The 13,146-nt window shown below is 58.1% G+C and overlaps 2 protein-coding genes across 3 annotated transcripts in view; one reads left to right on the top strand and one right to left on the bottom strand.

Moving 5' to 3' along the window:
- The first annotated feature begins 101 nt into the window (after positions 1-101).
- Positions 102-7,757, top strand: PEX10 (peroxisomal biogenesis factor 10). Of its 2 annotated transcripts, XM_002924388.4 has the most exons (6): positions 102-257; positions 872-952; positions 1,459-1,865; positions 3,141-3,316; positions 3,475-3,610; positions 7,571-7,757. In XM_002924388.4, exons 1-6 carry the CDS (start codon positions 146-148, stop codon positions 7,637-7,639), a joined length of 981 nt encoding a protein of 326 aa, XP_002924434.3. In that variant the 5' UTR covers positions 102-145; the 3' UTR covers positions 7,640-7,757. The 2 variants fall into 2 exon arrangements, with proteins under 2 accessions (XP_002924434.3, XP_034526943.1); XM_034671052.1 differs by lacking the exon at positions 3,141-3,316.
- A 1,752-nt stretch (positions 7,758-9,509) lies between these two features.
- Positions 9,510-13,146, bottom strand: part of RER1 (retention in endoplasmic reticulum sorting receptor 1) — an 11,160-nt gene continuing 7,523 nt past the window's right edge. The window contains exons 5-7 of the mRNA XM_019805022.2: positions 12,502-12,580; positions 11,054-11,189; positions 9,510-10,460 (exon numbers count right to left, since the gene is read on the bottom strand). Coding sequence (XP_019660581.1) covers positions 10,371-10,460; positions 11,054-11,189; positions 12,502-12,580 — 305 coding nt within the window. The 3' untranslated portion in view covers positions 9,510-10,370. The remainder of the gene's footprint in view (positions 10,461-11,053; positions 11,190-12,501; positions 12,581-13,146) is intronic.

The raw sequence follows: 13,146 nt of genomic DNA, 5'->3' as shown, positions 1-13,146 counted from the left end.
GCCTGCACGGCTCCGCCCCGCGCGGGTACCCGTCAGCCACGCCCCCGCGTCAGGTCGTACAAGGTCTGCGCCGCACGCTGGCGTCATCAAGTACCGCCTGCGTAGGCGTGGCCAGGCGGGTCCCCGGCCCCCGCGAGCTGCGGCCATGGCCTTGGCGGCCGCCGGTCCCGCGGAGGTAGTTCGCGCGGCGCAGAAGGACGACTACTACCGCGGCGGGCTGCGGAGCGCGGCGGGCGGCGCCCTGCATAGCTTGGCGGGGGAGCCCGGGGCTGCGGCGGGGGAGAGGGGACCCCAGCGTGTGTCCGGGCGGCGGGCGGGGACCGCGGGACTGGGGGCGCTGAGCAGCGCGGAGGTGTGAGCGGGAGAAACGGCTTGTGGTTACGTGACACCTCAACTTCTTTTGTGCCAAGTAACGTTCTCGATGTTCACAAACGCCGCCTGTTTAATTCTCAAAACGTTCCCAGGTAGGACTCCCTTGGTGTACCCCGTTTTAGGAGGGACTCGGGGTTCCGTAGACGCATTTAACTTGTTCGAGATCACAAGCTACGCGGCGGGTGGGTTTGATGCCGGACGGCAGTCTCGGCTTAGGTTCTTAGTCACCGTCCTATCCTCCTTGCCCTTGTGACCCTTCTGGGGTCTAGAGCAGTTACCCAGGCAGGCCCTGAAGAGGGGCATGGCTGCAGATGGGGAGCTTGTCCGGAGACACTCAGACAAGGCGGGAGACATGGAGCAGCACGGAGGCCAGGACCGAGAGAAGAGTGTGGTTTAGGACGGTGTCAGCCTGCTGGAGGGGTGGCTGGACCTTGGCAGCCCAAGGAGCCAAGGAAGAATTTGACCCTTACCACCCCGCTCCCGCTCCCTCTTCTCTCAGGTGCGAAGAGGTGGCTGGAGTGCAGGAGAGAGGTGGAGCTGCTGTCCGATGTCGCCTACTTTGGCCTCACCACATTTGCAGGTAGCAGTCCTCGGGGGACCTTGAGACCAGGGGACCCACAACACACCAAGCCCGGAGGTGGGGATGGGGGTGCTGCCAGCAGAGTGAGAAGCTCCTGGAGGTTCTTCCCAGTGTCCCTGGAGCTGGCCCAGATGCAGTCTCAGAGTAGGAGGGGACCCTGGGGCCCTCCCCTGGAGGAGAGGCCAGGCCCCAGCTGGAGCCTCTGAAACTTCCAGGGTCACATCTGTGCCCTCCTCTCTTCCTTTTTGTGTTGCTGGGGACCTTTGTCCTCGACTTTGCCCAGAGTGCCATTGGAACTGTTTCTCTATGGCTGAGTTCTGTGGCTCGACAGGGTCCTGGCACTAAGCCCTGTCACAGGGCAAGGTCAGAGGGTCCCCAGTGGAGCATCATCCTTCAGAAGAAAGGCAGGGACCTGACAGCAAGATCCAGTACAGGGAAAAAGAAAAGGATGGCAGGCCCCTGCCTCAGTTTCTCACGTGGGTCACCCCCACGCCCTCGCCTGGCAGGCTACCAGACCCTTGGGGAGGAGTATGTTGGCGTTATCCAGGTGGACCCATCCCGGAGCAGAGTGCCCTCAAGGCTGCGCCGTGGCGTGCTGGTCACACTGCACACCGTCCTGCCCTACCTGCTGGACAAGGCCCTGCTGCACCTGGAGCTCGAGCTGCAGGCCGATGCCGATGGCGCCAGGCCCTCGCAGGGCAGCCTGGCACTGGGCGGGCGTGGCCGGTCGGGAGCGAGGCACTGGGTGCGCCGGCACGTGGCCGCCCTGACAGAGCAGCAGAAGAGGACGCTCCTGCGGGCCGCGTCCGTGCTCAGGCAGGGCCTCGGCTGCCTCCAGCGGCTGCATGTTGCCTGGTTTTACATCCGCGGAGCCTTCTACCACCTGGCCAAGAGGCTCACAGGAGTCACTTATGTAAGTCGCCGTCCGGACTCGGACTCGCTCGGCTCTGGCTGCTGTGTGTTCAGCTTCTGGCGGCTAGCGTGGTCGCGGGGCTGGAGCCAGGACCCTCTGCTGAAAAACAGGAGTTTTAGTGCATCGCATTTGCTAAAGACCCTAGAAAGTCAACCCTAAGGGTGAGGCACGTCTGCCTCCCTGCAGCCAGCTCCTGCAAGCCACCCTGCTGTTTACTCTGAGAGCCCACCCGAGGCTCCAGGCCCCGGCCACGCCCACTCCTTCCCAGCTGCCCTGCCAGAGGGTCAGGTGTAGCAGTGCCTCCTGTCACTGCCAGGACCTTCCCTGGTCTGAGCTTGCCGAGCAGTCCCGCCTTTCATCCTTTCACCTGGTTCCTTCGCTTCCAGATTCACCCAGAGTCTCAACTCAGGCTCCTGATCACCCCCTTTCTCACCTTGCTTGGCAGCACTGTCCTGAGCACCTGCCTCTCTCCTCTCCAGCCTCAGCCCTCCGTGTGCGCACTCGCAAGAGCCGACGGCTCGCCCCCAGTGTTAGCTAGGGTGTGTGCTGAGCTGCCGTAGCAAGGAGGCTGGAAACACAGCCTCAACCCAGAGAGCTTTTGCTCTCCTGGGGCCTTCTCTGCATGGGCACATGGGGCCAGTTGGGGGGCTACCAGTTGAGGGGAGGGAGACCAGAAGTGGAGGGCAGCTGATTTTCCCTTCAGGAGTGTGGCCTGAAGTTGGGTACATCGCTAGCTGCAGTGTCACCTGGATGGTCTCGAGTCACTGGGGGAGCCAGTTGTCCTGCTAAAAGCCAGGAGCTTCCCTGTTCATGTGGTAGAGAAGCTGGTTAGCAGTATGTGCCTGTGGGGCTCCCCCCCCACCTCCTGGGCTGTTTTTCTCAGGATTCTTTGCCGGTACCTTTTCTCTATGACATGTGGGTCCACCGATGTACCCCCACCCCCCAAACCCTCGCCTGCAGCCAGAGTGACCGCAGGCTTGGAGCCGTGTGGCTGTCTTCCTCACCCTCACTCGGAACTCACTCAGTCCCCTCGGCAGTGAGGCCCCCAGCTGTCCAGCAGCAGCCCCCGCCTGGGGTTCGGACCTTGCAAGGTGCTCCCGCCCTCCTCACTTGGCAAAGAGGCCCCATGATCACTCTGTCCCCCACCTTGCGCCAGGAGGGCAGGTTGTGGCCTCATTCGATGGGGCACTCTACCCCCAGCAGGAGGCCCAGCCCCTAAGCTGCTCAGTGTGTTGTGCCAACTGATCACGTGACTGTCCTTGGGGTCCTTGACAGCTTCGCATCCACTCCCCAGCCATGGAGGACCTGAGGGCTCGAGAAAGCTACAGGCTGCTGGGGCTCATCTCCCTGCTACACCTGGCCCTGTCCGTGGGCCTGCAGCTGTACGGCTTCCAGCAGAGGCAGCGTGCCCGGCGGGAGTGGAAGCTGCACCGCGGCCTGTCTCACCGCAGGTGTGGGGGTGGCAGGAGGGCACAGTTCGGCTGCGCCAGCGTGGGGGGTGGGGGCAGGGGCTGACTAGCCCTGTGCGCAGCACTGCTGCCATAGTTCTGAGCAGGCATTGCCGGGACTCTTGATGTTAAATGTTGGTGTCTCCCTGCCCTGCCCCCAGGAGCCACATGGAAGAGAAAGCCATTTCCAGAAACTCCACGTGTACGCTGTGTCTGGAGGAACGCAGACACTCCACGGCCACGCCATGCGGCCACCTGTTCTGCTGGGAGTGCATCACCCAGTGGTGCGACACCAAGGTGGGTGCTCCCAGGGTCAGCAGCTGTGATTCCGGAGTGCAGGCTCCACGGGCAGGTGCACAGGCCAGCCCAGGGGTGCCTAGGAATCAACAAGCCTTTCCCAGACGCATCTCAGGAGGGGATGGAAGGGTGGGCACCCTTCTAAAGCTCCCAGATGCACCACATCGGGACATACGTGGAGTCAGGGCTACAGTTGTGCACCCAGAGGTGCTCCTGGGAGTTGGGGACGGCAGCCGGGCCGTGAGGTGCCATTCCTGGAGTTCTCCCCCCCACCCGCCACTGCTTGGAAGCCCGGCTGGCCTGCACACACAGAGCCCTCCAGCTAGACAGATGCCCCATCACGAGCACCTGCACAGGAGCCCTCAGGATGTACAGCCACCTGCCCCAGCCTTTCGAGACCTCAGGGTGGTGCCTGTGGCCAGAGCGGAGGACACCACTCATTTCTTACCTCCATGCTGACTCCAGGGAGGGGTGGGGTCCCTGGGCCCCCTCCAGCCCTGCCGCCCAGGCTCAGCCCAAATCAGCCTTCACAGGGCTGAGGGTGGGGAGGGCCGCAGAGGTGAGGTAGGTGAACAAGGGTCAGGATGTGCGTCTCACAGTTCAAACACCCCGTCCTCTTTCTTACCTGAGGACATTCACCTCCAGCGGTTGGTCAAGGGGCATTTCTCAGCCTGTGTCCGGGGTTCACAGCGGCCGTGGCTTCAGAGCTTGGCGGCAGCTGATTCAAAATCAACACCTGTGAAACGTCCGTACTGCATGGGTCCCAGTGGAGTGTCATAGTCTCCACTTTGGGCCCTTGCTCTCCATTTTGAGGGATTCCCTCAAGAACACAGGTGCCGGCTCCTGTAAGCGGCTGGCCCCAGGCAGGANCATCCGCGGAGCCTTCTACCACCTGGCCAAGAGGCTCACAGGAGTCACTTATGTAAGTCGCCGTCCGGACTCGGACTCGCTCGGCTCTGGCTGCTGTGTGTTCAGCTTCTGGCGGCTAGCGTGGTCGCGGGGCTGGAGCCAGGACTCTGCTGAAAAACAGGAGTTTTAGTGCATCGCATTTGCTAAAGACCCTAGAAAGTCAACCCTAAGGGTGAGGCACGTCTGCCTCCCTGCAGCCAGCTCCTGCAAGCCACCCTGCTGTTTACTCTGAGAGCCCACCCGAGGCTCCAGGCCCCGGCCACGCCCACTCCTTCCCAGCTGCCCTGCCAGAGGGTCAGGTGTAGCAGTGCCTCCTGTCACTGCCAGGACCTTCCCTGGTCTGAGCTTGCCGAGCAGTCCCGCCTTTCATCCTTTCACCTGGTTCCTTCGCTTCCAGATTCACCCAGAGTCTCAACTCAGGCTCCTGATCACCCCCTTTCTCACCTTGCTTGGCAGCACTGTCCTGAGCACCTGCCTCTCTCCTCTCCAGCCTCAGCCCTCCGTGTGCGCACTCGCAAGAGCCGACGGCTCGCCCCCAGTGTTAGCTAGGGTGTGTGCTGAGCTGCCGTAGCAAGGAGGCTGGAAACACAGCCTCAACCCAGAGAGCTTTTGCTCTCCTGGGGCCTTCTCTGCATGGGCACATGGGGCCAGTTGGGGGGCTACCAGTTGAGGGGAGGGAGACCAGAAGTGGAGGGCAGCTGATTTTCCCTTCAGGAGTGTGGCCTGAAGTTGGGTACATCGCTAGCTGCAGTGTCACCTGGATGGTCTCGAGTCACTGGGGGAGCCAGTTGTCCTGCTAAAAGCCAGGAGCTTCCCTGTTCATGTGGTAGAGAAGCTGGTTAGCAGTATGTGCCTGTGGGGCTCCCCCCCCACCTCCTGGGCTGTTTTTCTCAGGATTCTTTGCCGGTACCTTTTCTCTATGACATGTGGGTCCACCGATGTACCCCCACCCCCCAAACCCTCGCCTGCAGCCAGAGTGACCGCAGGCTTGGAGCCGTGTGGCTGTCTTCCTCACCCTCACTCGGAACTCACTCAGTCCCCTCGGCAGTGAGGCCCCCAGCTGTCCAGCAGCAGCCCCCGCCTGGGGTTCGGACCTTGCAAGGTGCTCCCGCCCTCCTCACTTGGCAAAGAGGCCCCATGATCACTCTGTCCCCCACCTTGCGCCAGGAGGGCAGGTTGTGGCCTCATTCGATGGGGCACTCTACCCCCAGCAGGAGGCCCAGCCCCTAAGCTGCTCAGTGTGTTGTGCCAACTGATCACGTGACTGTCCTTGGGGTCCTTGACAGCTTCGCATCCACTCCCCAGCCATGGAGGACCTGAGGGCTCGAGAAAGCTACAGGCTGCTGGGGCTCATCTCCCTGCTACACCTGGCCCTGTCCGTGGGCCTGCAGCTGTACGGCTTCCAGCAGAGGCAGCGTGCCCGGCGGGAGTGGAAGCTGCACCGCGGCCTGTCTCACCGCAGGTGTGGGGGTGGCAGGAGGGCACAGTTCGGCTGCGCCAGCGTGGGGGGTGGGGGCAGGGGCTGACTAGCCCTGTGCGCAGCACTGCTGCCATAGTTCTGAGCAGGCATTGCCGGGACTCTTGATGTTAAATGTTGGTGTCTCCCTGCCCTGCCCCCAGGAGCCACATGGAAGAGAAAGCCATTTCCAGAAACTCCACGTGTACGCTGTGTCTGGAGGAACGCAGACACTCCACGGCCACGCCATGCGGCCACCTGTTCTGCTGGGAGTGCATCACCCAGTGGTGCGACACCAAGGTGGGTGCTCCCAGGGTCAGCAGCTGTGATTCCGGAGTGCAGGCTCCACGGGCAGGTGCACAGGCCAGCCCAGGGGTGCCTAGGAATCAACAAGCCTTTCCCAGACGCATCTCAGGAGGGGATGGAAGGGTGGGCACCCTTCTAAAGCTCCCAGATGCACCACATCGGGACATACGTGGAGTCAGGGCTACAGTTGTGCACCCAGAGGTGCTCCTGGGAGTTGGGGACGGCAGCCGGGCCGTGAGGTGCCATTCCTGGAGTTCTCCCCCCCACCCGCCACTGCTTGGAAGCCCGGCTGGCCTGCACACACAGAGCCCTCCAGCTAGACAGATGCCCCATCACGAGCACCTGCACAGGAGCCCTCAGGATGTACAGCCACCTGCCCCAGCCTTTCGAGACCTCAGGGTGGTGCCTGTGGCCAGAGCGGAGGACACCACTCATTTCTTACCTCCATGCTGACTCCAGGGAGGGGTGGGGTCCCTGGGCCCCCTCCAGCCCTGCCGCCCAGGCTCAGCCCAAATCAGCCTTCACAGGGCTGAGGGTGGGGAGGGCCGCAGAGGTGAGGTAGGTGAACAAGGGTCAGGATGTGCGTCTCACAGTTCAAACACCCCGTCCTCTTTCTTACCTGAGGACATTCACCTCCAGCGGTTGGTCAAGGGGCATTTCTCAGCCTGTGTCCGGGGTTCACAGCGGCCGTGGCTTCAGAGCTTGGCGGCAGCTGATTCAAAATCAACACCTGTGAAACGTCCGTACTGCATGGGTCCCAGTGGAGTGTCATAGTCTCCACTTTGGGCCCTTGCTCTCCATTTTGAGGGATTCCCTCAAGAACACAGGTGCCGGCTCCTGTAAGCGGCTGGCCCCAGGCAGGAACACCTAGTGGGAGATCAGCTGACCTTCCTGGGGACGAGAGAGTCCTACCTGTCCTCGGGCGGGGCTGCTGGGACTGAGCCAGACAGGACACCGTGTGCTCCTCTCAACACAACCCTCCGTAGCGGCCAGGAACGCCTGTCGCCAGCCCAGTCACCACATGGACAGACGGGCCGCCTCCCTGGCCTGGGCACTGCTCCTGGCTCCCCTCCCCCGCTCCTCCAGGGTTAAGGCCTTCCCTTCAAATTTGTGTCTTCTGAAAAAAGTGTTTTGAAATGGTCTTCATTTGAAGTTAATAGAGACATGTTCATCGCTCACGTGTATAATGCAGATGCCAGTGTGGGAGGGCCTGCGGGAGTCTTTCAGGGGGCCCGTGGGGGGCGCTGTGCTGGCCACAGCCTACGTGACCCTCCTCCTTCCCCCTGCAGACGGAGTGCCCTCTCTGCAGGGAGAAGTTCCCTCCCCAGAAGCTCGTGTACCTGCGGCACTATCGCTAACCTGACCGAGGACAGAGGAGCCCAGGACTCTTTCTTAATAATCAGGAGAGAAACTTGATCTATTCTCAAGGTTAACTTTAGTTGCACAGAAATCATTAAATTCTGAGATTTTATTTCATGTCACATAAGAAACTATGTGAGCAGCTTGGGACAGAGGCTGGATATCCACATGCAGAATGGCGGGTCCAAGGCCTTTGGTCTGAGTGTGGGCTGGGGCTCCCACCCACCGTTAACCCCGAGCCCATGGCGCAGTACGTCCAGGCCACTTCTTCAGGAGCTCAACTGTGTTGGACAAGGTGGTTTCTGTCCCTTCCCCAAACCTATACAGTTGGAAGTCAGTTTCAGAAATGGGACCAACCATTCACGTGATGAGAAGATGGGCAAGTGTGGGGAACAGCGGACAATGTGGCTTACCCACTGGGCAGTCCACCCACCCCAACCACTTGGAAACCTTGCCCTCGTCGTCAGAGGCAGGCTGCTTGGTGGCTCAGGCACGTCCACTCACAGGAGCAGAAAGACTCCAAGGAGCTGTACTCCACCTAAGATGCGTGGCTTGTACCTTTGAATACACATTCAAGTTTGTTTCCCATTTTAGAAACGGGAAGTCTGCGTTTCAGCGGAGGTCCGCTCAGAGCTCCGGGGTGCAGGGCCAGCCCACACTGAGGTTCTCCTCTCTTCACACCTAGCCCCCAGCTGCCTCTCGGAGCTCAGCTCTCCCTGAGCCTGGGCAGGCTGACTGCTCAGGCCAGGTCACCACTGTGTCCAGCCGACTTCCTGCCACCTTTTTGTTACTTCCGGGTCTTTAATAAAAGTATTTAATGTGTGCCGGAGACTGTACTTGGCCATGAGCTTCCTTAAGAAACGAACTCCACAGAAGCACAGGTATATTAAGAAGGCCATCAGGATGAACTGAAGATCACATTTAATAAAGGGCAAGAATCCGTGGTCAGGATGTCCCGGCCCCTGTGCGAGGCTGCGGCCCAGGCTTCTGGCAGAGGCCTGTGCAGACCGTTCCAGGATCTGAGCGGACATGGTCGTCCAGGAATGCATCACTCCACACTCGGTTACTACAGGCCGGCCACCTGAGACAGGTCACCGTGACCACAGCCCAGACTGAGGAGCCCCCCAAAAGGGGCTCCACGCTTCCCAAGGCCCTTTATGTACACCCTGGCCAAGCAGACAATTTCCCATCACATTTTAGGCCTGAGCATTTATCAGGAAAATGCTAGGAAAAGTAAGTGTCCAGAGTTTCAAATTCTCATGTGCCAAAATGTTGTATCAAAGGTACTGATTCAGAATACCATTTAAGTACTGAGATTAGAATATGGGGGGGAGGGGCGCCTGGGTGGCACAGCGGTTAAGCGTCTGCCTCNCTGAGATTAGAATATGGGGGGCGCCTGGGTGGCACAGCGGTTAAGCGTCTGCCTTCGGCTCAGGGCGTGATCCTGGCGTTATAGGATCGAGTCCCACATCAGGCCCTTCTGCTATAAGCCTGCTTCTTCCTCTCCCACTCCCCCTGCTTGTGTTCCCTCTCTCGCTGGCTGTCTCTATCTCTGTCAAATAAATAAATAAAATCTTTAAAAAAAAAAAAAAAGAATATGGGATCAAGTATGTAAAAGGTCTTCACGTAATCTCTTAGAAGCAAGAGGAGCTCAATTTCAGATAGGCAAAAATTGGCCCAAAAAAGCCAGACGATAAACACATTCAGTGCCTAAAACCCAAAGACACATGGGAAGCTGGTCAGAGCCATGAGTCTGCAGCGCCTGAAACCAGGACGACACCCGCGGGCCTGCCCCTCAGCACCTGTGCCCCAGCTCAGCACTTGCTCACGGGCATCGACCTGTCGTGCTTCAGATAAAGACTCCACAAGAAAGGGGACACTGTCTTTAATAAAGTTGGAATTAAAAAGTCACTTAGTAAAATGTTTACGAGGATTTGTTTTTATCACATCAAAAAAGTTGACATGCGGGTCAGAGTTCGGTTTTCCCGTAGAAAGTGAGAAGCGGTGTGTTAAAACCCACAAACTGGTCTGCCCTTGCCAGTGGTTTCTGTAAAGGGGCCACTGCACGAGAACAACTTCAAATTAATCAAAAACAACTCTTCAGATATCAAAGAAATGTGTCAAAATAATTCCAAACAATTAAAATATAATATATATATTTATAATTCCAGGTCCTCAAAAGCAATCATGGTAATTAAGAACAAAGTTTTGAGTCATTATGATAGAGACCAACTTTAAACATCTCTCGTGAGATGAAATTGGGAAACTGGCATTAGAACCCGAGTTACTTGGAAATCACCTTTCAAATGTTCTTCCAACGTGCAGGCATCAAGTTAGCCTCATCCTCCAGCTGAGCGATGTGGCCGAGGGCGTCCAGGGTGGGGGCAGCTGGGGCGCAACCCGGCTCCTTCCGCGTAGGTCTGTTCCACAGCCGCCCGACGACAGACCGGCCACCCCCCCCACACCTCCTCCCGACTGTCCGCCCAGCCAGCAGTTTACTAGAATTCCGTCCATTTCAACACTTGAATGTCACTGAAAAATAAATCAATGCAATTTGGTTTAAATGTCAGTTTCTTCAAGAACCTGATATTTCAGTTACAAATAATTGAAGCTCCTTTTTAAAAAGAAAATTCGACTCCCTCGAAATCAACTACTTTATGTGAAGGAAGAAGGCATTGTTACAATGGCTCAGAACCGTCCTCAGGCTGTGTGATGGGTCCGGCCGAGCACCTAGCTCGCGAACGTCTTGCCTGCGTCCTCCTTCCCCTTGTACGTCCTCTTGCCGTGCGTGAACGGGATGTACCGGTACTTTATCATGTGCTGCGGACAGACAGACTCATTTGAGAGTGGCTTCACGATGAACTACATTTTCTCCAAATCTGAATCCTGATCTCTATGCACAAGGCAAGGAAACCAGGGTTCCAATAAGCTTCTAGGCCCCTCCCCACCAGTGACACAGCAAAACTCTCCAGAGCCCACTGAGCCGACCAAGTTCACTGGAAATCCCGAGGGTCTGAGAAAAGTTTCATGACCCCTTGCATGCAGGAAGGGCTAGGGCTGGGGACCCCTATGATATACCCAGGAGGGTGGGGGGAAAAGTTGCGCTGGGAGCTGTTTGAGGGTTATGTTGGCATAGCACATGCTGACTGGCCGGTGGGCCCTAGGCTCTGGGCCCCCAGGACGACGTTCCAGTGAGGACAGCACGGCAGAACGGAGGGTCCCTCCCACCCGGCCCCCAGGGAGCAGTCTGTGTGCTGGACAACTGCACCGTGTGACAGATCTGTGTTGGCCACCTTGGCAGAAAGGCAGTGTGCCGTGTCCCTGTTGCAGAGAGCAACATGACGCTCCAAGTACAGACAAGACCCAAGCGGGCTCTCAGCACCTCTCAGGGCAGCGGTGCCCACCACGCTCACCTTTATTTGCCTCTTCATGGTGATACAGAAAAGCATGATGAAGTACATCACCAGGATGGGCCAGAACACCGGGACATTGAAAGCCTCAAAGAAGGTGCAGGCCATGGCCACGAGGATGCCCTTGGTCGCCGCGTGCCTTAAAGCAGGGGAGGAGGTCAGTGCCACCAGCTGCCCCGCCAGTTGGGGCCACAGCAGCATCCCTACTTGGGGTGGTAGCGGCGTGGCGCGTTTCCTACAGAGTGCACCACGTGTAACCACGACCACTGCATTCCCTCGGTCCCTTGGAAGCCCCTAGTTTCCTTCCAAAATTGCAGAGTATGAAACATTCAGCAAAGAGGTGCAGCTGCTCAGGCCAACTTGGGCATCTTGAGTCTGCCCCCCGGAATAAGCCCGGTACACCTGGCAGGCCTCTCCCCTGGGCTGTGCACTGCTGAGGAGACCCTGGTGACACCCAGGGGGCTCCCTTCAGCTCAGGGCCCAGCCCACCGGACTCATGGCCCTACTGAAAATGCTCCTTGGCATACCCTTTCCTGCAAGACAAAGGGCAACTTCCTCGGGCACTTGCAGAGCCATCTTGCCTGCTTTCTGCTCGCTCTCCAGCAGTGCCCACGCTCCAGCCCTTCCCGCTCCAGCCCCGCACACCCAACTGGCAGACTTGCGGAGTGCCTGCCACGTCTCACATGTAGCGCTAAGAACGCAAAGTCAAGGTGCGGCAGCTCATTCCCTTTGGGTTTTTGCTCCAACAAATATAGGAAAGATGAGGTCACAGCCTTTATGCGGTGGGGGTCACCTTCATGCATGTTTCATGCATGCTTCATGCATGACAGCAGGGGTCACCTGTCCACCTGTCACACGCATCCTCGTGCAATATCACACAGATGTCATCGCCTCCAGGAGGCCTGAGGGACAAGCCAAGTCCCATCCAAGCCCCATCCTAGAGCACAGCACTTCCAGTGAAAGCAGACCTCCCCAAGGCTGCACCTGCTCTGGAGGGGCCCAGCCCTGCCTCTGTGCAGACACCCCGAGCAGGAGGGCAGGGGAGGCGGGCCACTCATGTCAGCAAGCAGAAGGGGTGCAGTGCGAGGAGTAGCACACAGGCCAGCCGGTCCGTGCAGGGCAGCCAGGCCCCGCGTGCGCATTCCTCCCGAGGCCCACGTCTGAACATACCAAGGACCCTCCGCCCCAGAAGCAGCTTCTCTTCCGCTAGATTCCAAAGAGGCACCAGGCACTGGGCTCTCCTACAGAGGCCCCTGTGACCTGCCTCCACGCCCCGCCAAGTACAGCAGCTCACATTTTGGATGAATGTTCAAAACAAACACACACAATAAAACTCTCGTTTCTTTAAGAAGTCTCTGCCGGCTAACCAGAACAAAAACCCTCTGTTCTCAGTCTTATTAGCCACACTGAGGACGAGTGTCTTTCTCAACTACTCTTAGGAATTAACTCACCAAAATTTAAACTCTGGAAGCCTTCGAATAAAGGGCCGGAACTCCTCATTCTGTTTGGTTGGTAATGAGGGGCCGTCATCTGAAAGGCAAAATGTCAGTGAGACGAAGCAGGCATCTCATCCAGCTGCCCCCATCACGACATTTGTAAGTTCCCCCTAGAGCTTCTGAAGCAGCAGGCCTCACGCATGAAACACACATTTATATTATTTAACCAAACGTAACACAGGGAACCTTCAACTGATTCAGAAATCAATTCAATGCTTTCAAGATTCAGAATAGAATTTCTTTTTTAAAAGAACTACACATTTTAAATGATCGCATAAAATTAAACTGCAGACCAATTTTCAGACACATGTCAACTGTAGCATACAAAGGCACACAGGGAAAATGAGAACATTTACAGAAAAGGAGTGGAGAGACACACACACCTTTATCTGCTGAGAGTCCAACTCAGAAGAACTGCCCCCCACACAGAGCCCCCCAACACTGAGCCCCCGCCCACACTGAACCCCCTGGCCAAGCCCCCACCAATGCTGAACTCCCCCCCAGCTGAGGGCCCCCCCATGCTAAGCCCCCCCTGACTGAGACCCACTCCCATGCTGGCTGAGCTCCCCCACACTGAGCCCCCTCCCCCACCCTGAACCC

This window comes from Ailuropoda melanoleuca, chromosome 11 (assembly GCF_002007445.2).
Source record: "Ailuropoda melanoleuca isolate Jingjing chromosome 11, ASM200744v2, whole genome shotgun sequence".
In the NCBI taxonomy this organism is placed as follows: domain Eukaryota; kingdom Metazoa; phylum Chordata; class Mammalia; order Carnivora; family Ursidae; genus Ailuropoda; species Ailuropoda melanoleuca.
The sequence above is the reverse complement of the archived record's forward strand: the minus strand, read 5'-3'. Positions and strand labels throughout refer to the sequence as shown.